This window comes from Notamacropus eugenii, chromosome 1, assembly GCF_028372415.1.
Source record: "Notamacropus eugenii isolate mMacEug1 chromosome 1, mMacEug1.pri_v2, whole genome shotgun sequence".
NCBI lineage: Eukaryota > Metazoa > Chordata > Mammalia > Diprotodontia > Macropodidae > Notamacropus > Notamacropus eugenii.
Genome location: NC_092872.1, coordinates 293,415,932 through 293,439,875, shown reverse-complemented (window position 1 = coordinate 293,439,875; position 23,944 = coordinate 293,415,932). Strand labels below are relative to the sequence as shown.

The following is a 23,944-nucleotide window of genomic DNA, read 5'->3' as shown; positions in this document are numbered from 1 at the left end:
ATTTGATTAGGTGGCAACAGAGCATGATTATATAACTAAATACAGCTTCTAAAGTTTAACATGTTCAAATTTTTAAAAGCTTATATGGTTTTTGTATTTTGAATAACTGGGACTTTTGAGCAGATATGTTTCTTCATGTTCCTAATGTTTTCTTTTCAGGGGGAGTAAAGCTTGGACTAGGGGATTTCATTTTCTACAGTGTTCTGGTTGGCAAAGCCTCAGCAACAGCTAGTGGAGACTGGAACACAACAATAGCCTGCTTTGTAGCCATATTAATTGTAAGTATAACCTCATAAATGATTAAATACCCCTAAGGCTGTAGCTGTGATTATCCTATCCCATTAAAGCAAGCATATGGGGAAGTAGCCATGCCAGAGAGCAACCTTAACAGGGATAATCAGAAGTCCTTTATGTTCTCAGTAGCCTCTCACAAGGTGATTGATATGTTATAAGATGGCAAAGCCTTTTATTGCCCTTTTTACATGGTGTCATTTTAACAGCTTTGTGCCTCAAGATTTTGACCAGCTCTTAGAACATAATGGTTACAGACCAACATGACTCTCACTTTGATAGTGAAGAAAAGATGAGCACTAAATTTTCCATGTGTGTGCTTTAAGCAAATCTAATTTCATATGATATTTTTGTTTGCTATTCTTTCTGTAAAATATACCATCTTTGTGGTGCTGTATGCAAGTGAAGTGTAGATGTGTTAGTATGATGAGAACCTTAATTTATATTGTTAAATTTTTGTTATTCAGTCATTTCATTCATGTCTGAGTCTTTATGACTCATTTTGAGTTTTCTTGGCGAAGGTACTGGAATGATTTGCCATTTCCTTCTCCAGCTCATTTTACAGATAAGGAAATGGAGGCAAGCTGGCTTAAAAGTCACTTTCCTGTGATCACGTAGCTAGTAAAATCTGAGGTTGGATTTGAATTCAGATCCTCCTGAAACTTCAGCACTCTATCCACTGTGCCACCTAGTTGCCCCCACTATTAAATATACTATAAAATACTTACTGTAATCACTGGGAATTTGTTTTTGTTTTTTTCTTAGAGAAAATTGCATGCTTCATCCTCTCCAAATGATGTAATTTCAAATAGCTAAGGAAGAGAATGAAATGTACCACAATTACTTTGAGTTTCAAAGAAAGCTAGACATTTCCTGTAAACATAACCCTGGTTTCTAGTTTATCCCATTAACATCACTTTTCCTTGCAACAGAAAGCATAAAGAATAGTTTCTATGTTGATGGGTTGTCCAAGGCAGTTTTCATCAGCTCAACTAAGATTCCAGGGACTGAAGTCTTTTCAGAAAGGAAGATGCCATCTCTTTCTGTTAGAAATTGTAGAATTTAGTGGTTTGCGTCTCAAGCACTGAAATTTTATCACTTTTCACTTCTGCCATTTCTTTTCAAGGCCATTCTGAAAATTGTAAAATTTTCAACTATTTTATATTTAGCAATGAAACTTTTTTTCCTTTTGAAAAATTTGTGTCAGTTTTATTTCTTGGTTAAAATTGTGTGTGTGTATGAAATATACTGAATCACTGCAACTGGATTGCTATAAACCAGTGAGATGAGTTTTGCTTTAATTTCATACTACCTCAAAAAGTTTTTTAATGACCTTTTGCAGTATTAAAAATACTAGGATTTCTAAAATTTAACCTAAAAGAAGAATATGCAATTGGTTGATGATTCCATGAAGCAAAAAGTCCTGAGTTTAATAGCCACATTGTCTCATAAAGTAGTTGTATAAAAGAGCATTTCAGTTTATGGCTTCTTTCTACCTTCTCTGCAGGGTTTGTGCCTTACCTTATTGCTTCTCGCCATCTTCAAGAAAGCATTACCAGCTCTTCCAATATCCATCACCTTTGGGCTTGTTTTCTATTTTGCCACAGATTACCTTGTGCAGCCTTTTATGGACCAGCTAGCGTTCCATCAATTTTATATCTAGCACATTGAAAATTGGAATCCCATGGATTTTTCTCCTTTGACTGTATGTAATAAAATCTGGAGAGGACAAAAAAAGTTTTCCTCTTCCTCATGGAACAGTTTCAAGATTCCCAGCTGGACTCATCGCAACTTTCTCCTAGTTTTTGGGAGAATTTGCCTCCCTGAACACTGAAAGGCAGTAAATGGTTTTAAATATGTTGATTTTTTTGCTACAAGAAGCCACCTGGATTTGTGGAATAGGAATAGAAAGAGAACAGTAAGCCAAAAAGTTGCTAATGCTTCCACCAGCAGTTTATCCCTTGGTCACAGGTAGATATTACCAACACTACAGACTCTCAGGACTACTATTGCCAAGAGGTTAAATGAGGGAAGCTGTTAAACCAAACAATAATCTTTATCTAAACCCACATGTTGAAAAAAATCAACCCAGTAAATCTGTATTAGTTAAATGTTGAACCATTTGGGGTTATCACCAAGTGGACAGACATCTGCAGCCCATTGGAATGGAGAAAAGGGAGGCAGGCAGCTGCCACTTCCAGACTTCTTTGCTAGAAGTTCAAGCCATTTTCAAGTAAGAGAATCTCTTCCACCTTGGATCAAGCCAGGTGCTTAGGCAGATTTTAATGGTGTATGTTCTCCAGCACTGAAGTTTTATCACTTTTCACTTTTGCCATTTATCCTCAACCTCAAGCTGAAGTAATTTGGGCTAGTCCATGGTAAAGGTCTTTGGTTCAAGATTCAGTAGATATTGGTGGTAAGGGGACTGTTGTTCAAAACGTGTTCCTCACCAGTATTCTAAGAATGTTTCTGGATATCCAGCTAAATTTCTGTCCTTTCTTGCTATGAGAGTAACATGCGAATAATCTTTTATTTTCAAAAGGTACAGCATTCCAAGTTCAATTTTCCCCACATATCTTCCGTATTTTCCCCACATATCTTCCATATTTTCCCCCTTCGCCCCAAACTGCATGTAATTCTCCTACCAAAGTAAGACAGACAAGTCTGTCATGCAGTGGATGGATGACCCAGTTATTTTAGGATTTTATCTCAAGCATGCTTGTATGCTTGTAAATTGCTGCCGTTAGCCTTTTTGTTGTAATTTCTTCACTAATACACAGATTCATCGAAAGTTTCTGGGCAAAAGCCAGGGAATTAAAACAAAATATAATACTTTGTGATATTCTTCCTTTTCCTGGTTTCTTTCTCTTAGTCTAACTCAGTGTTTCTGGCAGCTGTTGAGAATTAGAATGAAATGCTGAAGGCAAATTATTTTTTAGGTAGTTTATGAATCGATTTTGTTTAACAAAGTTAGAAACTAGTATGTAGAAAGAGATAGTATTTTCATTCTACGAAGTTGGCCTAGGGAGGAGCATGGGGTTAGGAGGAGAAGTCACTGGTGAGGGAAAAAGAGGCCTCAGACAGTTAATAGGGCAAAACAAACCAAATGCTAAAGAGCAGATACCAAATCATTTATCAAAAACCTTACAGTTGTTTTTTGTGGTTACACCTCTCCTATTTCAGGTGGTTTCAAAGTATCTTTGTTTGAATTGGGGACAGTGAAGACACTAGTTTAAGCAGCAGTGAAATTCAGGTTCTGTACAAGTATGCCTAACCAAAAAAAAAAATCTGATGACCTACCCTTTGTAGAGGTAATATCTCTAAATAAAGTCTATGTGTGTAGACAGAGCACAAGCTCTATTGGCCCTCTTTACCTCAAAGAACCCTCAGATTTAGTGATCAGACAATGTGATCAAGAAGGAGACAGTGCGGTGGCTCAGGAAAGGCCAGTATCATCTCTACTGCCTAACATATCTCTAACTGTAATATATTTTCTAGATTGGGGCGATTCCCTTTGGGGCCTGGAATATGTGGATTCTGCCATTGGGATGGCTTCTCTGGTTTATTATGGTAATAAGTAAAATATGTGTATTTACCTGGATTGGGATTTTATGTTCAGATAATGCCTTTGTATCTAAATACTTGCTCGGATTGTTTTGGGAACTTAAGTGGAAATGAAGGATGAAAAAAGAACAGATGAGTTTAAGAATGTTTGATTGTTTTGCTTTTTTAAAATCTTAATATTGTCTTCACTTAATACTTTTCTCCCAGGCTTCTCTCCATTCTTCTCTCCCACTTAAATACTTAACAGCAGAAATATTATCTCCTGGAGTTTTATGTGAGTCAGAAGCCACTGAGATATATAATCTGTTCATGATCTCAAGCATTACTTAAGTGAAGCATAAAGCGGGTTCCTTTAAGCAAGGCTTTCAGATACTTTGTGTGTTATAGATTTTTACTTCAAACCAGGATTCACTTAAGAGAAATTTGCTTGTGCCTGTGTTGGCCATCAATCCTGGGCTTTATCTTTCCCCCTTAAAAGAATTGTGATGCTACTTGCAAATCTGAGCCACGTCTGAACCAACCTGCAGAACAACAAACAGATCATTATGTTCCATTAAGTACAACCAAGGATGTTAACGGCATGAATTTCTCCCCAGACACTCTTTAAGGACAGGCTTGAAGACTGCAGAATATCAATTATGAATCTTCCATAATGAAAAACGAAATTTGGTCACAGTATAGAATAGAGGAAATTCCAGGTACACACCTGCAAATCATTCAGGGATGGGAAGCCACAGTCTTCATGTGGGTCTAGCTAGCAGTGGGGCTCTTCCACACTGGGAACAGCACCACCCATTGAACTAGCCAACAGATGCAACAAATTCAGAAGTTAGATGAGTTTCAAGTTTATCTTTAAATTAAAATTTCCTTTAAAAGAAAGGAGTTAAGGCAATAAGTGAGAAAATGGTAGGTTTGTACCTAGTTTTGACACATAACATATTAACAAAAGAGTACATTTATATAGAAAATAGTTCACAGGGTGTATTTGGAAGATTGACATTTGATGCCCTGGACTAGAAGTCACAGTTTTTTGGGTTTTTTTCTGGCCTAGTACATTCTATTTCAAGGCTGTTTTTCTTTTCTTTTTTTATTTATACATTTAATTTTTATGATAACCTTTTTTTTTTAAATAAGCCTCCCCATCCTATAGTACCTTCCTGCTAAAAGTTAAGTAAAATCATGTATCAGAACAAATTTCAGGTACCACAGCTTCTTATTGATGGCATTTTACATTTAGAAAAGTGGAAATTATGACCTTTGCAGAGCTTGGAAGAAAAGTATGAACAAAGTCAGAAATTTATTATTAATTATCCCCGCATAAAAGCAACAACTGAATATTCTGTTTAAGTTCTGAATGTAGAATCTCCTGTCTCCTTAGGAGTCACCAGGACTGCAAACAATATTGTATTATTCTTTGCTCTTACCTGATGCTGCTGCCCTGTGGATCTCAAAGCACTTTTCACACTGATCTGTACCCCATTTGCAAAAGGGGAAATACAAAAAGTTAAGCAATTAAGAGGGGTCAGGTGATGTCAGAAGCAGAACTCAAGCTGCATTCTGTGATTCCTGGCTACAAGTTCCTTGTTTTTATTCATCCGACTATGCTTGATCAGCAATCTTTTTTTTTTCCTGGAAGGGGGAAGCTACATTACCTTGAGGTTTTCTAAATTTTTCAAGAGATTCACTTGAACTGTGTTGTTAATTTCCTGTTTTCTTACATGTAGATAACTTTAAACTCTTTAAAACTTTGGAAACTTTAGGCATAATGACTGTATACTGTAATCTCTAACCACTTTTTCATGGTTGTCTTTAAGGGCTCTTGCCACACAAACACAATTGACACTGAAAATTGCAATAATGCTGTCAGAGCCTTATGTAGCATATGCTGTCACAGCTTCTCTACCTGGACCATCTCTGCATGAGAAGCAGGCTCATGAACTGAGTGGTTGTGCTCATTTCAGGAATGAGTCTTCTAAGTGAACTAAGGCTGCTTTCCGTCTCTTCCTCTGAATTTGCCCTTATCATAGTGTATGTGATGGACAGCACCCGACTCTCCCAACTTCCCTCTTCCCCTACAGATATCCTAAACACTGTGTTGGAGAGGGCCTTTCAGAACTGGACAGATGATCTCACTGGTCTTTTTCTCTTTTCCTCTGGATCTCATGGCAGAGACTTTTATATCTTCAGTTTGAGCAGAGAGCATAACTTCATAACATCTTTAAAATCCCAGAATAGAGGACTTTGAAAAACACTTGCCAACTTTCAACCCTTCACAGCCCTGTCATAAAAGAATGGTTCCTGAGCAACTGATCTGGATACCATTATCTGGTGGTCCTACCTGATTAGAGGAAGCACTTGCCTAAGAGAGGATGCAGGTTAGGCATTATCTTGACCACCAGTATAGTCCTGATCAGAAACCTACCACTTTTAACCTGCTGTACTTGAAGGCCGCCTCCTGCTGAAATGACTCAATGTCTGTCTACAAAGTAGTTTCAGAATATCTCAGAAAGAGGTACCACTTCCTGGATGCTTGCTCTGTCATTTAATATGAGGAGATGGTTGAATCCCTCCTCGAATGTGCCTGACTAGAACTTCAGGTTGGACTATGCAGTGGGAAAACTTTCCTTCTTAGGACTTTTTCCTTTTTAAAAGAACAAATATTTATTGGAACCATTGTCAGCAGCTTCAAAGCTTTGAATCATGCAGTGGTTACCTACGGGGTTGTCCACACTGTAGTGACTTGGTTTACAATGCAGTTGGACATGCTGGAATATGGACTTCATTGGGATTCCTTTACTCTCAAGTGTTTGCTGTTTTGTTTTTGTTTCTACAGACACTGATTTGTACATAATCCAGAAAGAATGTGAAAACATCTTTTTGTAACACCTTTTGAATTCTTCATAAGATAAAATTTTGATAGATTGCAAAATTTTCCTGTATTTGTCAGATTAATAAACTAAAGATCGCATGAATCCTAACTGCTAGTCTTTTTGCCTCAAGTATCATAGTATAAAAATCCTGGTACAATACAGAAATGAATGTGAAACAGTTTAGAAGCCCATTTTCCTACTATGCTTTTATTAAGATGGTATAGGTTACATAGTAAGCTATGTTTCCAAATGGTACAGTTTTATAGGTGTTTATTAAAAGCTTCATTTCCTTAAAGAGATTCTTCCTTCAAACTTGTTTTCTGGGGAAAATTTTTTTTTTACAAAACAATTTTTTTTACAATAATTTAAAGAAATCATCAAAACTAATTATTATTGTATGAAGGTTTATTGCAACAGATTTTTCTTATGCTCGAGGAATATTTTAGGTGGGAGCTGTTTTGTAGGACATACTAACAATCGCATTCAATACAGATTGTATGGATCTGACAATACACAGAATTTCCTCTTCTTCCCCATCCCTTCTTCCAAACACTCTGCTGCCGTAATAGTGAATGACATCCACTTTGAGTCACCTTTTGCCAGAAAGAAAACAAAAAAGAAATTAACAATCTTAAGAAGATAGAAGCCAGAAAGTAGGCAAACACTAGGCTTCTTTTTGCCAAGAGTATTTTGAAGACTAAGAAGGACGATTATTCCTCCCATTGGCAGATGACACAATTCATTAAAGTGTTATGAAAGTAGTCTTGCTGATAGTCTTTCAAGTTAATTCAAACTCTTTTCAAGCACCTACAATATGCTAAGCACTGGGAATAGAGACATAAAAGGTAAAGTCTTTGTTTTCAAGAAGTTCACCTTTTATTGAGAAAACCCATTAAAATTTGAAGAATAGGGGTCTGGGTGGTGGGAGTGGTGGACAGAGACCAAGGAAGATGTAACCAAAGTTGTCTATGTGCTGAGCCTTAAAAGAAGAGGTTTTCCAAGAAATGAGGAAAAAGTACATTCCAGGCATGGGAGATGGCTTGTGTAAATATCCTGCAATAAGAAGTGGAAAATGAAGTTTAGGAGGGAATCTAGTTACTCAGTCTGGCTAGAATATTTTGTTGTTCAGTTGTTTTCCGTCTTGTATGACTGTGACCCCATATGGGGTTTTCTTTGCAAAGATAATGGAATGGTTTGGATTTTTTGCTGATAAGTACACTGAGACAAACAGGGTTAAGTGACTTGCCCAGGGTCACACAGCTACTAAGTGTATGAGGCCAGATCCGGACTCACAAAGTTGTGTCTTCCTGACTTCAGTCCTGGTACACTATCCACTGCACTACCTAGCTGCCCATGTGGCTGGAATGTAGATGGGATGAAATGACTAAATTGGAAAGGTAGGTTTGTAACCAAATTATGGAAAGTCTTAAATGTCTTTTGGAAGAGGTTTTGTTTTATTGTAGAGGCAAGAAGGACCTCCTGGAGGCTTTTCAGTAGTGTAGTAACAATCAAATCTGTTCCTTAAGAAAATTATTTTGTCAGCTTTGTAAATGGATGGTGTGGGGTGGATTGCCAAAGGGAAGAGGGAAATTGGGAGTTGATCAAAATAGTAAAAATGAAAGGTGATAAGACCTGGAATTAGGATGGTGTCCATGTGACTGAAGAAAAGTGAATGAGAGATGTGGAGGTAAAATTGACAAGAATTGGCAACTGAATAGATGGAGGGTGGGGGAAGAAGGATAGGCTGGGGAAGACGAGGGAAGAGTCAAGGACGACCTGAAGTTATGAACTTGGGTTACTGAGAAGAGTTTTCTTTTTGCCAGGAGCCCAGACAGTGATATATCTTAGTGTTCTAATAATATCCCTAGATAGAAATGCTCGGTAAGAAATATATGACACAGGGTAAAGTCAAGAATGGAACAGATTAAAATGGATTTCCAAAATTGATTCAAGCCTGGTTTTGTTTTGTTTGCAGCTATTCTATCAGATATTTCTATCTTATCTGTGTATGTATATATGATACACACACACATATGCACACACAGGTATGTATAGTCAGGACCCATGATTTCTTCTATTAAGAAGGTCCTATTGTGATTTCCTCCACCAGTGTGGATTAGCAGCTCCTCTGTAACTTAAGATCTTAGGACCTAATGCACTGAGGGCAATCAGTAAACATTTAAGTAGTTTACCGTATCCTGGATACTATTCTAAACCCTGGAAATACAAAGAAAGTAGAAACTTCCTGTCTTCAGGGACTTTACATTTGAATGTGGAAGACAACATGTTTGGTCATTCATTATCCCATTCTTGGTCACAGAACCAGGGAGACCTGAGGAGGGGAACTGTGTCTAGGGGTGACATTCCAGAATGAAGAATGGTGATGGATCCTAGGCTATATACTGAGCAAGGAGGAAGTTCAGAAGCAAGCAGCTATGTTGCTCTGACCCCAGGAATAGAGCAGTCTCATTTCTATTCCCCAGCCCAGTCTGAAACTCACAGCAGAATAATCAGGGCAGGGAGCCACAGACCAAAAGGGAGCCTACAGTTCTGTACTCACCTTCCAGCTAGTAAACTGCTTGAACTCCAAGCATGGCAAGCTGACAATGACTGACTGAGAAAAAGGGACTTGGACATCATATTTCAAGAAATCACAAAAGAAAACTGCCCAGATCTTCCTGAAAGAGAAGATGAAGTGGAAATAGAATGAACCCACTGGTTACTTCCTGAAAGAAATTCCAAAATAAATACTCCCAGGAGCATTATAGCCAAAATCTGTAACTTCTAGATCAAATGAAAAAACATTGCAAGCAGCTAGAAAGAAAATATGCAAGTACCAAGTAGTCACAGTCAGGATTACACATGATTTAGCAAGGAATATATACTATAAAGGAATGAAGAACTTGGAATATGACATTCCAGAAGGCAAAGGATATAAGCTTACTAGCAAGAGTAGCTTACCCCAAAATCCATAATTCTGCAGAGAGGAAAATGGATCTTCAATAAAATTCAGTACTTCCAAGAATTTCTAATGAAAAGATCAAAATAAAAAGTGCACATGAGTGCGCAATTATAAGGGACTTAAGGGTAAACTTTACATCCTAATGTGGGGAAATATGTTGCCATATATCAAAGGTCATAAAGATAGTCTAATAAGACAAGGCCTAGGAGTGGTCTTCTGATGTTTTGATTATTATGAAAGAAGAAAGGGAAGGGGAAAGAATAGAATGAAGTGGGGGAAGGGAAAAGACATTTGAGGGAAATTATTTTATAATTGACGTGTGCCATTAGAAGGATATGCAAACAACAAAGAGGTAAGTTGAGAGGGATAGGTGTTACTTGAACCTCAGTCATCTTAACTGATTAAAAGATGGAAAAATGCGCACACAGACACAAAGAATACATTTCACGCAGTAGGGAAACATTAAGATTAAGGGTTAGGAACAAGGAAAGATTTAAGGGAGGAATTAGTCCTAAGTGAAACAAATTCTGTGGAGGTTGAATCAGGAAGAGGGGTTTAAAACAAAGGAAAAGAACTGGTTCTGAGTGAGGAAAAAAAGAGTTGAGTACAGTAATCCCAGAGTACTGGTCCTGAGCATACATCTAGCTTAGGCAACTGGGTGGCACAGCGGATAGAGCACTGGTCTTGGAATCAGGAAGACCCAGTTCAAGTCCAACTTTGGACACATTGCTGTGGGACCCTGGGCAAGTCACTTAACCTCTCTGCCTCAGTTTCCTCAACTATAAAATTGAAACAATAATAGCACCCTGGTCTATTGTGAGGATCAGATGAAATAATGTGGACCACACGGTGCCTGGTACATAGTAGTAGTTCAGAAACAAGCTGCAGAACTTTGGCTCAGACTTAGGAGCAAAGTGGGATCTCAATTGCAGTAACTCAACCAGCCTGCAAAGAAATAATCAGAGTAGAAATCCCAGATCAAATGGAAGCCTGCAGTTCGAAACCAGCAGAACTTCCTGGCTGACTGATAGGACCTGTCTAATAACACTGTATGAAATGAAAATTCCCAGGAACACCATGGCCAAAATCCATAGTTTCCAGATCAGAGAAAACCCTACAAGCTTCCAGAAAGGCAGAATTCATGTACCAAGGAACCAGTCAGGAACACAAATAATTTCCCACCCGCTCTAAAGGAACAGAGAATTTTGAATGTGTTACAGTCAAAAATAACTTACCCAGGTACAGGGGGGAAATGAACCTTTAATGAAATAGGGGACTTCCAAACATTCCTAATGCAAAGATCAGAGCTGTGGAGAAACTTTGAAATGTAAACACAGGAATGATGAGTAACCTAAGAAGGTAAATGTTAATGAATAATGGTAAAAGACTAAACAAGAATTGTTTGGTTGTTTCAGTCTTGTCTGACTCTGTAACACTTTTGGGGGAGTTTTCTTGGCAAAAATACTGGAGTGGTTTGCCATTCTTTCTCCGGCTCATTTTACATATGAGGAAACTGAGGCAAATAGGATTAAGTGACTTGCCCAGGGTCACAGAGCTAATAAATGTCTGAGGCCAGATTGGAACTCAAGTCTTCCTGACTCCATGCCTGGTACTCTATCCACTGTGTCACCAGCTGCTCCCAAATAAGAATAAACTGCTTAATTTTAAAAACGGGGAGATGATGCTGTCCCTTCTGAACCCTGTCATCATGAGGATTCATAGAGGAAGTCTAATTAGGGAAGACCTGAGAGTGTTTATGTCTTGATCTTAAGAAATGATTGGAAAAGGAGTGGAAGAAGAATACACCAATGGGGAGAGAGGGGGAAAGGAAATAAAGGAAAATTATCTCACATAATAAGAATACACAAATAGACATCCATACAAAGAGGAAGAGGTGCTTATGGAGTTGCTAAGGTTTGAACTTCACTCTCATCTGAACTGGTGAGAAGAAGGAAGGATACACAGAGAGAGAGTTAGATACAGAAATAACATTTCACTCAGTGAAACAGGGAAAGGGGAGAAGGGTATAGTGGGAATTAGAGGGAGGGTGGAGCAATTAGTCCAAAACAAATTCTAAGGATGTATTAAAATATTTCTCTTTTTTGTGGTGGCAAAGAATGGGAATCTCAGGAGTTGCCCATAACTTGGGGAATAAACAAACAGGTCATGGAATAGAGATGTGATGAAATACTGTCACATTGAACTCTTATCAGCAGAATGACTGACCAGGATTCCAGAGGACTCATGATGAAATATATTACCCATCTCCTGAGAAAGAGGTGAAGGACTCAGAATACAGAATGAGGCAAGTATTTTTTAGGATGTAGCCAATGTGGACATTTGTTTTGATTGATTATATAAATTATATATGAATATATGTGTAAAATGTGAAAACTTGAGAACTCTGATGAACAAAATGACCAACCGTGATTCCTGAGGACTTTTGATAAAACATGTTGCCCACCTCCTGACGGAGAGGTAACAGATGCAGACAGACAGATTTTTTTTTTAAACATGGCCAATGAGAAATTTTGTTTTGCTTGACTATACATGTGTGCAAAAGGTTTTTCGTTTTTCTTACTTTCTTAAGGTAGGGGAGGAAGAAAGTAGGAGGGAGAGATGGCTGTTTAAAAGTAAAATTTTATTTTAAAAAATGATAGGTCAAAGAACAAATCATAGAAATAATCAGTAATTTCATTAAAGATGGTGACAACAAAAGTGGTATAACATCCAGATTCTTAGAGGAGAAGTTAAGGGAGTTGCAAGAAGAAATATATAACAAAACTATACTCGTGGGGGAATCTCAACTTCCCCCTCTCAGAACTAGATAAATCTAACTGCAAAATAAGAGAGAAATTAAGGAGATGTATAGGATTTTAGAAAAGTTAGATATGGTTGCCCTCTGGAGAAAAGTGAATAAGAATAAAAAGGAATATACATTTTTCTCAATGATACATGACACCTACACAAAAATTGACCATGTATTAGGGTATAAAAACCTCACAATCCAATGCAGAAAGGCAGAAATATTAAATACATCCTTTTTCAGATCATGATGCAATAAAAAATACATTTAGGAAAGGGCCATGGAAAGATAGACTAAAAATTAATTGGAAACTAAATAATCCTAAAGAATGAGTGAGTCAAACAACAAATCATGGAAACAATAACTTCATCCAAGAAAATGACAATAATGAGAGAAAATACCAAAACTTATGGAATACAGCAAAAACAGTTCTTAGGGGAAGTTTTATATCTCTAAATGCTTACATGAATAAATTGAGAAGAGATAATGGGCATGCAACTAGAAAAGCTAGAAAAAGAACAAATTAAAATTCCCCAATGAAATACAAAATTAGAAATTCTGAAAACTAAAGGAGAGATTAATAAAACTGAAATTAAGGAAACTATTGAGCTAATAAAACTAAGAGCTGGTTTTATGAAAAAACCAATAAAATAGGTAAACCTTTGGCTAATTTGATTTAGAAAAATAAAGTAGAAAACCAAATTACCAGCAGTGAAAATAAAAAGGGTGAATTTATCTTCAATGAAGGGGAAATCAAAACAATAATTAGGATCTCTTTTGTCCAACTGTATGCCAACGGATTTGACAATCTTAGTGAAATGCATGAACATTTACTAAAATATAAGTTGCCCAGATTAATGGAAGAGGAAATAAATAATCCTATTTCAGAAAAATAAATTGAACAAGCCATCAATGAACTTCCTAAGAAAAAAATCTCCAGGGCCAGATGGATTTACAAGTGAATTTTATCAAACATTTAAAGAACACGGTGAAGAAGGAGTCCTACCAAATTCATTTTATGATACAAATATGCTGCTGATACCTAAACCTGGGAAGAACCAAAACAGAGAAAGCAAATTATAGACCAACTTCCTTAATGAATATACATGGAAAAATTTTAAATAAAACATTAGCAAGGAGATTACAGCAAATTTTCTCAAGGAGAATAACACTATGACCAGGTGGGATTTATACCAGGAATGCAGGGCTTGTTCAATATTAGGAAAACTTATTAGTATAATTGACCATACCAACAAAAAACTAACAAGTCATATGATTATCTCAATAGATACAAAAAAAAGCATTTGACAAAATACAACACCCATTCCTATTAAAAACATTAGAGAGCATAGGAATAAATGGATTCTTCCTTAAAGTGATAGGTAGCATGTATCTAAAACCATCAAGTATTATATGTAATGGGGATAAGCTAGAAGAATTTCCATTAAAATCGGGGGTGAAACAAGGATGTCCATTATCACCACTGTTATTCCATATTGTACCAGAATATAAAAGGAAGAGATGTAAAAAAAATTTTTCATTATAGAGTGAGAGTTCCAGACATCATAGTGGAAGGATCAGGCAGGTAAGGAAATATTCAGGGGAATGGGGATGAGAGAGCCATGGTAGGAACTGGAGAAGGGAGGTTTCTGCTGTTTGGTAGTCTGGGATTCAGTATCACAAAAATGGGGAGGATAAGAAGGGAGAGATCAAATCTGGTCTCAGACATTTATTAGCTCTGTATCCCTGGGCAAGTCACTTATTCCTGTTTGCCTCAGTTCTTTCATCTGTAAAATGAACCAGAGAAGCAAATATACCACTCTGGTATATTTGCCAAGAATACTCCAAATGGATTGCTCCTGGTGGAGCCAAGATGGTGGAGTGAGAGCACATACTCACCTAAGCTCTAAGACAAACTCCTTCAGATACCTCTAAAAAGAGAATCTGAACAAATTTTAGAGTGGCAGAATCTGCTAGGAGACAGAGTGTGGCAAATTTCCAGCCCAGGACAGCCTGGAAGGTCAATGGGAAGGATCTGTTTCATGGGACTGGAGTAGTGCAGAGTGCACAGGCTGTACTAGCACAGACCCCGCCATTGCAAAGCTGAGCAGGAACCATGGGTGGTCTGAAGCAGAGGCAGCAGTGCAAATTCTCAAACATATGAACCCAGGATATGGGTCCAGTGGAATTGAGTGAGAGAGAAGCACAGAACCCCAGATAACAGCAGCAGCTGCTTCTGAGACTATCAGCCCACAGATTAAATGTCTGTAAGTCACCTACTTGAACTTCTGGGAGCCAAGATGGCGGAGTGATCTGTAAATGCTCTCCCCCTCTCCTTGTTGACCTTGAAAAACCCAGAGAGTATTTCCCCAGGAAAAGTCCTGGAATAGTGGGATCAACCAAAGGGGTAAATAGTCTCTTAGCCCAAGAGGTTAGGAAAATCACAAAGAGGATCACTCTTGCTATGGCTGAAGGGGACCAGTGCAGGACTGGAGCTGTCACAGACAGCCACACCTCAATGAACCATGAGAAGATTCTGAGCCCCAGTGGTGTGGAGCCCATAAGGCCAGTACCAGGACCCCAGGCATGCCTTAGCACAGCCAGGGAAATTGGGCAGACACCAGCACAGACGGGTTCATCAGTCACTGAACCTGCCTGTGCTCTAGCTCAGGAGAGACCTCCTGCAGCCAGACCACTCCTCTTTCACACTTCATGCAGCAAGCTCCAGGGTAACTCTAGGAAACTCAGAAAGACTTCACTTGGCCTCTGCTTTGGCACACCAACCAGCTCAGCACCAGGTAAGCTGCAGCATTCTAGCTTCTAGCTGAAAGACTCAGAGACCACAATATACAACACCTCAAGTTCTAAGCACAAGAACTGTGGGAGAGAGCCCCTTGTGCCCCAGAAGCAGAGATCCACTCTAAAAACCAGGAAGAAGGCAATCATCATGAGCAGGAAACAAACTAGAAAAGAAAAGACAATAGAATCTTACTATCGGGACAGGAACCAAAACACAAATACTGAAGAGATCAGCTTTGAGACTGTACTCCCATCTGAAATCTGGTCTCAAGCCCAAAGAGTATTCTTGGAAGAGCTCAAGAAGGATTTTAAAAGCCATATTAGAGATGTAGAAGAAAAATTGGCCAGTGATTTAAAAAATATGACAAAATAATTCATGGAAGAATTTAAAAAGGAAATTGGACAAATGGATAAAGAGATACAAAACCTAACTGGAACAACTGGACAAATGGAAAAGGAGATGCAAAAATTAACTGAAGAAAACAATCATATTAAAAATTAAAATTGGGCAAGTAGAAACTAATGACTATGAGATATCAAGAATCAGTCAAACAGAATATAAAGAGTGAAAAAATGGAAGAAAATGTAAAACATCTCATTGGAAAAACAACTAACCTGGAAAATAGATCCAGGATAGAAAAATCTAAGAATTATTGGTCTACCAGAAAGCCATGATGAAAAAAAGGGGACAATATCTTCCAAGAAATCATCAAAGAAAACTGCCCTGAGGTCCTAGATTCAGAGGACAAAATAGTCATTGAAAGAATCCACCAACTGATCACCTCCTGAAAGACATCCCAAACTGAAAACACCAAGGAATGTTGTTGCCAAATTCCAAAATATGAAGTTAAGGAGAAAATACTGCAGGCAGCCAGAAAGAAACAATTCAAATATTGAGGAACTACAGTCAGGATTACACAAGACTTTGCAGCTTCTACATTAAAAGATCAGAGGGACTGGAATATGATATTCCATATAGCAAAGGAGCTTGGACTACAACCAAGCATCAATTACCCAACAAAACTGAGCATAGTATTTCAGGCAAGAAGATGGACATTCAGTGAAATAAGGGATTTCCAGACCTTCCTGATGAAAAGGCAAGAGCTCAATAGAAAATTTGATCTTCAAATACAAATCTCAAGAAAGGCATAAAAAGGTAAACGAGGAAAAAAACTTGTTATTCAATATGGGTTGACTGTTTACATTCCTATGAGGGAAGATGATACTTGTTAATATTGAGAGCTGTATATTTATTATCATATTTAAAAGGGATAGATAGATAGATAGATAGATAGATAGATAGATAGATAGATAGATAGATAGAGGGAATGGGTATAAATAAAATGATGTGCTGATAAAAAATGTGATTTATGGGTGTGAAGGGATTGTAATGGGAGATGTGAAAAGGAGGAGGCAGAAAAAGGTAAATTACATCATAGGAAGAGGCACAAAAACATATTACAGTAGAGGGAAAGAGAGGAGGGAGATGACCACTGTTTGAGATTTACTCTCATCTAATTTGGTTCTAGGAGGGAACAACAAACTTAGTTAAGTATAGAAATATAACTAGCGCTATAGGCAGTAGGAGGGGAAAGGGGAAAGAAAAAGAAGGGGAGGCTAAAAGGGAGGGAAGAAGTAGTAAGGGAAAAGGGGAAATAAAGGGCGGGGGGATGACAGAAGGGAGGTAAGACTGAGGGGGATGGTGGTCAAAAATTAAAATTCTTGTGGAGGGGAAGGGATAAGGGAGAACTAAAAGCATAAATGAGGAGAAAGAGAGTGGAGGAGAAAACACAGATAGTACTCATAACTGTGAATGTGAATGGGATGAACTCTCCCATAAAATGGAGACAGATAGCAGAATGGATTAAAAGCCATAATCCAATAATATGTTGTTTACAAGAAACACATTTGAAATGGGGATACACACAGGGTAATGGTAAAAGGTTGGAGCAAAATATATTATGCTTAAGATGATGTAAGAAAAAAACAGGGGTAGCAATCCTACTCTCAGACAAAGGAAAAGCAGAAATAGATCTAATCAAAAGAGATAAGGAAGGAAACTATATCTTGATAAAAGGCACCATAGACAATGAAGCAATATCATTGCTAAACATATATGCTCCAAGTGATTTAGCATCCAAATTCTTAGAGGAGAAGTTAAGGGAGTTACAGGAAGAAGTAGACAGCAAAACTATATTAGTGGGGGATCTCAACCTCCCCCTCTCTGAACTTGATAAAACTAACCTCAAAATAAACAAAAAAGAAGTGAAGGAGGTGAATAGAACATTGGATAAGGTAGACAATAGATCTCTGGAGAAAACTGAATGGGGATAGAAAGGAATATATCTTTTTCTCAGTAGTACAGAAAAATGAATGCAGATAGAAAGGAATATACCTTTTCTCTCAGCAGTACAAAAATTGACCATGTACTAGGATGTAGAAACCTCACAATCTAGTGCAGAAAGACAGAGACAGTCAACAACACATCCGTCTTAGATCATAATGCAATAAAAATTATTTGTAATAGAAAGCCACGGAAAGATAGACCAAAAATTAATTGGAAACTAAATAATCTAATCCTAAAGAATGAAGGGGTTGAATACCAAATCATAGAAACAATCATCAGCTTTATTCAAGAGAATGACAATAATGAGACAACCTACCAAAACTTATGGGATGCTGCAAAAGCAATTCTTAGGAGAAATTTTATGCGAATAAAATGGACAAAGAGGAGATTGATGAATTGGGCATACAGCTGAAAAAGCTAAAAAAAAGAACAAACTGAAATCCTCAAGTAGACAATAAATTAGAAATACTGAAAAGCAAAGGTGAGATTAATAAAATTGAAATTAAGAAAACTGTTGAACTAATAAATAAAACTAAAAGTTGGTTTTGTGAAAAAACAATAAAATTGATAAACCTTTGGTCAACTTGATTTAAAAAAAAGAAGAAAACCAAATTACTAATATCAAAAATGAAAAGGGTGAACTCACCTCCAACAAAGAAGAAATTAAAACAATTATTAGAAATTACTTTGCCCAACTGTATGCCCATAAATTTGACAATCTAATCTAATTTGACATTTAAAAAAACATGAATTGCCCAGATTAACAGAAGAAGAAGTTAAATACTTAACCCCATCTCAGAAAAAGAAATTGAACAAGCCATCAATGAACTACCTAGGAAAAAATCTTCAGGGCCAGATGAATTTACAAGTCAATTCTATCAAACATTTAAAGAACAGTTCATTCCAATACTATATAGGCAATTTGGGAAAATTGCCAAAGGACTCCTACCAAATTCTTTTTATGATGCGAATATGGTTCTGATATCTAAACCAGGAAGAGCCAAAACAGAGAAAGAAAATTATAGAATAGTTTCTCTAATGAATATAGATGCAAAAATTTTAAATAAGATATTAGTAAAAAGAAATACAGCAACTTATCATAAGAACAATACATTATTATTAGTTAGGATTTATACCAGGAATGCAGGGCTGGTTTAATATTAGGAAAAATATCAGCATCATTGATCATATCAATATGTGATATATGATATATCAATATCAAAACTAACAGAAACCATATGACTATCTCAATAGATGCAGAAAAGCTTTCGACAAAATACAACACCAATTCCTATTAAAAACACTGGAGAGCATAGGAATAGATGGAGCTTTCCATAAAATAACAGTATCTCCCTAAAACCATCACCAAGCATTATATGCACTGGAGATAAGCTAGATGCATTTCCAATAAGATCAGGGGTGAAACAAGGATGTCCACTATCACCACTGTTGTTCAATATGGTACTAGAAATGCTAGCTTTAGCAATAAGAGAAGAAAAAGAAATTGAAGGAATTAGAATAGGCAAAGAAGAAACTAAGTTATCACTCTTTGCAGATGATATGATGATATCCTTAGAGAATCCTAGAAAATCAAATAAAAAACTACTTGAAATAATAAACAATTTTGACAAACTTGCAGGTTACAAAATAAACCCAGATAAATCACCTGCATTTCTTTATATTACAAACAAAGCCCAACAGCAGGAGATAGAAAAAGAAATCCTCATTTAAAGGTACAGTAGACACTACCTGCCAAAATAAATCCAGGGACTATATGAACACAATTACAAAACACTTTTTTCACAAATAAGTCAGATCTAAGTAATTGGAAAAACATCAGTTGCTCGTAGGTAGGCTGAGCTAATATAATAAAAATGACAATTCTACCAAAGTTAATTTACTTACAGTGTCATACCAATCAAATTACCAGAAAAATATTTTTCTAGATTTTTCTAGAAATCTTTTAGAAAAGATTTTTCTAGAAAATATTTTTCTAGAGCTAGAAAAAATATCAAAATTCATCTGGAATAACGAAAGGTCCAGAATATCAAGGGAATTAATGAAAAGAAATGCTAGGGAAGGTGGTCTAGCTCTACCAGATCTCAAATTGTATTATAAAGCAGCAATCATCAAAACCACTTGGTGCAGGCTAAGAAATAGAGGGGTAGATCAGTGGAATAGGTTAGGTACTCAAAACACAATAGTCAACGAATATAGCAATCTACTGTTTGATAAACCCAAGGACTCCAGCTTCTGGGATAAGAACTTACTGTTTGACAAAAATTGCTGAGAAAACTGGGTAACAGCATGGTGAAAACTGGGCATAGACAAATGCCTGACACCATACACAAGAATAAAGTCCAAATGGATACATGATCTAGGTATAAAGATTGATGTTATAAACAAATTAAGGGAGCAAGGAATAGTGCATTTGTCAAATTTATGGAGAATGGAGAAATTTTTGACCAAACAAGAGGTAGAGAACATTATGAAATGCAAAATGGATAATTTTGATTACATCAAATTGAAAAGTTTTTGCACAAACAAACCCAATGCAACCAAGATTAGGAGGGAAACACAAAACTGGGAAAGAATTTTTGCAAGTAGTGTCTGTGATAAAGGCCCCATTTCTAAAATAAATAGGGAACTGTGTCAAATGTACAAGAATACAAGTCATTCCCCAACTGATAGATGGTCAAAGAATATGAACAGGCAGTTTTCAGAGGAAGAAGTTAATGCTATCTATAGTCATATGAAAAAATGCACTAAATCACTATTGATTAGAGAGACACAAATCAAAACAACTCTGAGGTACCACATCCCACTTATCTGATTGGTTAACATGACAAAACAGGAAGATGATAAATGTTGGAGAAGATGTGGGAGAGTTGGAACACCAATTCATTGTTGGTAGAGCTGTGAGCTGATCCAACCATTCTAGAGAGCGATTTGGAACTATGTCCAAAGGGCTACAAAAATGTGCATACCCTTTGACGCAGCAATATCACTTCTAGGACTGTATCTCAAAGAGATCATAAAAATGGGAAAGGTCCCACATGTACAAAAATATTTGTAGTAGTTTTCTTTGTGGTGGCCAAAAACTGGAAATCAAGGGAATGTCCATTCATTGGGGAATGGCTGAATAAGGTTTGATATATGAATGAAATGGAATACTATTGTGCTATAAGAAATGAAGAATGGTTGGACTTCAGAGAGGCCTGGAAGGACTTTTATGAACTGATGCTGAGTGAAAGGAGCAGAACCAGGAGATCATGTGTGAGGAATTTCTCTGGTTGACTTAGCCCTTCCCAGCAATGCAAGGACCTAAAACATTCCCAAAGGACTCTTGAGGCAAAATGTCATCCACATCCAGAGAAAGAACTATAGAATTGGATGGTAGAACGAAGCAGAACATTTTCTCTTGGGCTATGTTTTGCTTTGTTTGGGTTTTTTTCATGGTTTCTCCCACTCATTTTAATTCTTCTATGCAATATGACTAATGTGAAAATGTGTTTAATAAGAATGTATGTGTAGAACCCATATAAAATTGCATGCTATCTTGGGGAGGAAGGTGGAGAAAATCTAACATTTATGGAAGTGGTTGTAGAAAACTGAAAACAAATAAATTCATAAAAAAGGGGGGAAGAAATACTCCAAATGGGGTCATGAAGAGTTGAACGCAACTAAATAACAATTTATTAAAGCCTTTTTAAAAATCATTTGAGAAATGAGGCCCACAAGAGTATCCACAGAAGGGAGGAGTTCTATAGATGAAGGCAGGGAAATCTCTGTACTCTTACTGGTAGGGCTTGCAGGCTAGCTCCTGTAGTCTCATCTGCATGTCACAGGTCCCATAACAGAAGTGTGCTCCCTTTCCATCAGGAGCAATAGCATTCTTCAGATCCCAATGGGCTGGTAACATAGGCCCCTGGGAGAAGAATGTTTATCTTGGAAATCAGGTTAAGCTCAGGGCCACACAATTAATATGTGTCATAGACATGTATGTCTATGTATGTGACATAGACAAGATTCATTTGAATCCAGGTGGTCCTGATTTCAGAGGCCAGCTCTCTCTCTTCTATGTTGCTTTTATTCTCATTATAAAAATATAAACAGACCATCTGGCCTGTACTCTGTAGACATTTGTTGATGTTTTTTTGTAAATACAAAGTGAAGTTGTTGTTGTTCAGTCATTTTTCCAGTTGTGTTTGACTCTCTGTGACCATATTTGGCGTGTTCTTGGCAAAGACACTACAGTGTCTTTTCTTTCTCCAGAAAGTGTCCATTTCTTTCTCCAGCTCATTTTATAGATAAGGAAACTGAGGCAAACAGGAATAAGTGATTTGCCCAGGGTCACACAGCTAGTAAGTGTCTGAGGCTAGATTTGAACTCAGGAAGATGAATCTTCCCAACTCCACTCTGGGCCCATAAAATGAAGTAGGGTAATAAAATAGAAAGATAAAATGCATTCTCTGACCTCAAAGAATTTATAGCTTACTTGGGGAAATGCAATATGCCCACATAGATCAACTTAATGTTCACAAAGTAGCATAAAATTGGATCTCATTGTTTTGGGTACACCTTCTTCTGGTGCACATCTCAACCCTTACACACTTTCTCAGTTTGTTTGATTCTCATGTATATTTTTCATTAATTGCTCCATAGATGACCTGCTCAATAGACTGAAGCCCTTCCTGTGCTCCTGTTGGGTACCCTTTCCTCTGGTATTAATGTAAATGAAGAAATGAGGTTGATTAATTGGTTTTCCCCTATTAAATAAATTATAGAATTTTCCTGGAGATTATTTCAGTAGAGTCCTACAAAGAACTTGATCCTTCACCATTACCACTGCCCTCTGCTACTGTAATGTCAATTCATATCCTTTTCCAGCTAAAAATTAGCTTTCTTTAGAAAGTCTTGCTTGGTTGATCCATAAGTACTCTCTAATCACTCCTTTATTTTGCATCCCTAATCTACTCTGTTTGCATTATATTATTTATATATGCTATATTGGCCTGAAGACACATACAAGAAGCCGCATAAAAGGCACCACTAGTGACACACGTCCCCAGAGAAGGGAATAGGCTAGTCCTGTGGCAAGAGGTGGAGAATGAAAGAAGGAAGGAAGGAAGGAAGGAGAGAGAGATGGGGAAGAAAAAGAGGGAGGCTAGAAAGAATGGATGAAGGAAGGAAGGGAAAGAGGAAGGAAAGGAGAGAAGAAGGGAGGAATGAAGGAAAGAGGGGAGGGAGATAGGAAGGAAGGAAGGAAGAGGAGATGGGGAAGAAAGAGAGGGAGAGAAGAAAGAAGGAAGGAAGGAATGAGCCATTCTCCCATCCTGACTTCTGGAAGTATATTCTCCCCTAAACTATCTTGGTCTCTGGGCTGGGCACAAAAAAACTACAAAAAATTCACCCTACTAAATTCACTTTCTGGATGAGTCATTCTCTATAAGCCACAGAGCTGAACTAGAAACCTCACTCAGCTCAGCTGGTCATAGCAAACTCTGACATAGAATCTTGTCATTGGACCTCTGCTCCTCTGATCTTTCAGAACTCAAAAGGTCTCAGCCATCAGCATCATCAATACCTAACAAGAAAGACCATGCACAAAGCGGCAAAGAGCAGAGAATCTATGTTCTCATGGGCCGTCTTCTGGTCTGGGTTGACTGAGGGGAGGGAATAAGGAAGGAGGGCCTCTCTTCCTACTGAGATACAGTATTGGCCCAAAATTGCAGCCATGCCTTTAGAAACTCAAAAGGCACCTTCTCCCAGGGAGATTCTTGAATGATCAGTCCTGGTTCAGCTTCAATCAAAAAGCCCTTTTTTTCACTACGCAGTAAGTGGAGAAAATGGTCATTGAAATACCTCCTCATTATCCAAAGTCCTCATGGAGGATTGCATCAGGCTGAGCATCTATGCATGCTCATAAGGAATAACATTTATTGACTAGTTGGTCCCCCTTAACTCAAGTGTGTATATGACGTGTACATATATGTTTCATTCTACTTCCTCCCTTTAGAACAGTTTTTTTTAACCTCTTATGACCAAGACTTTCCTCTTTTTCAGAACATTCCCTAGCCTGCTGTTGACTAGGACATGGTCTACATACATGGATGAGTAGTACAGTGAGTTAGCTGTATATTTGGGTTGCTAGTGGTGGTGAATATGTCCAATGTATTGGAAACAATTTAGCTCAATTATATGCCAACACAACTGATCATTTAAATGAAATAAATACTTGCAAAAAAATTGCTCAGATTAAGTAGAGAATTTAAATAACTCAATCTTTTTTTATATTTATTTTT

The 23,944-nt window shown here is 37.3% G+C and overlaps 1 protein-coding gene across 3 annotated transcripts in view; it reads left to right on the top strand.

Annotated features, from left to right (window-relative positions):
* The window catches only part of PSEN1 (presenilin 1), a 69,649-nt gene extending 65,757 nt beyond the window's left edge, over positions 1-3,892 (top strand). For all 3 annotated transcript variants that reach the window (XM_072629204.1, XM_072629205.1, XM_072629203.1), the window contains exons 10-11: positions 160-278; positions 1,799-3,892. In XM_072629204.1, the coding sequence (XP_072485305.1) occupies positions 160-278; positions 1,799-1,954 (275 nt within the window). In that variant the 3' untranslated portion in view covers positions 1,955-3,892. The remainder of the gene's footprint in view (positions 1-159; positions 279-1,798) is intronic.
* The last annotated feature ends 20,052 nt before the right edge of the window (positions 3,893-23,944 follow it).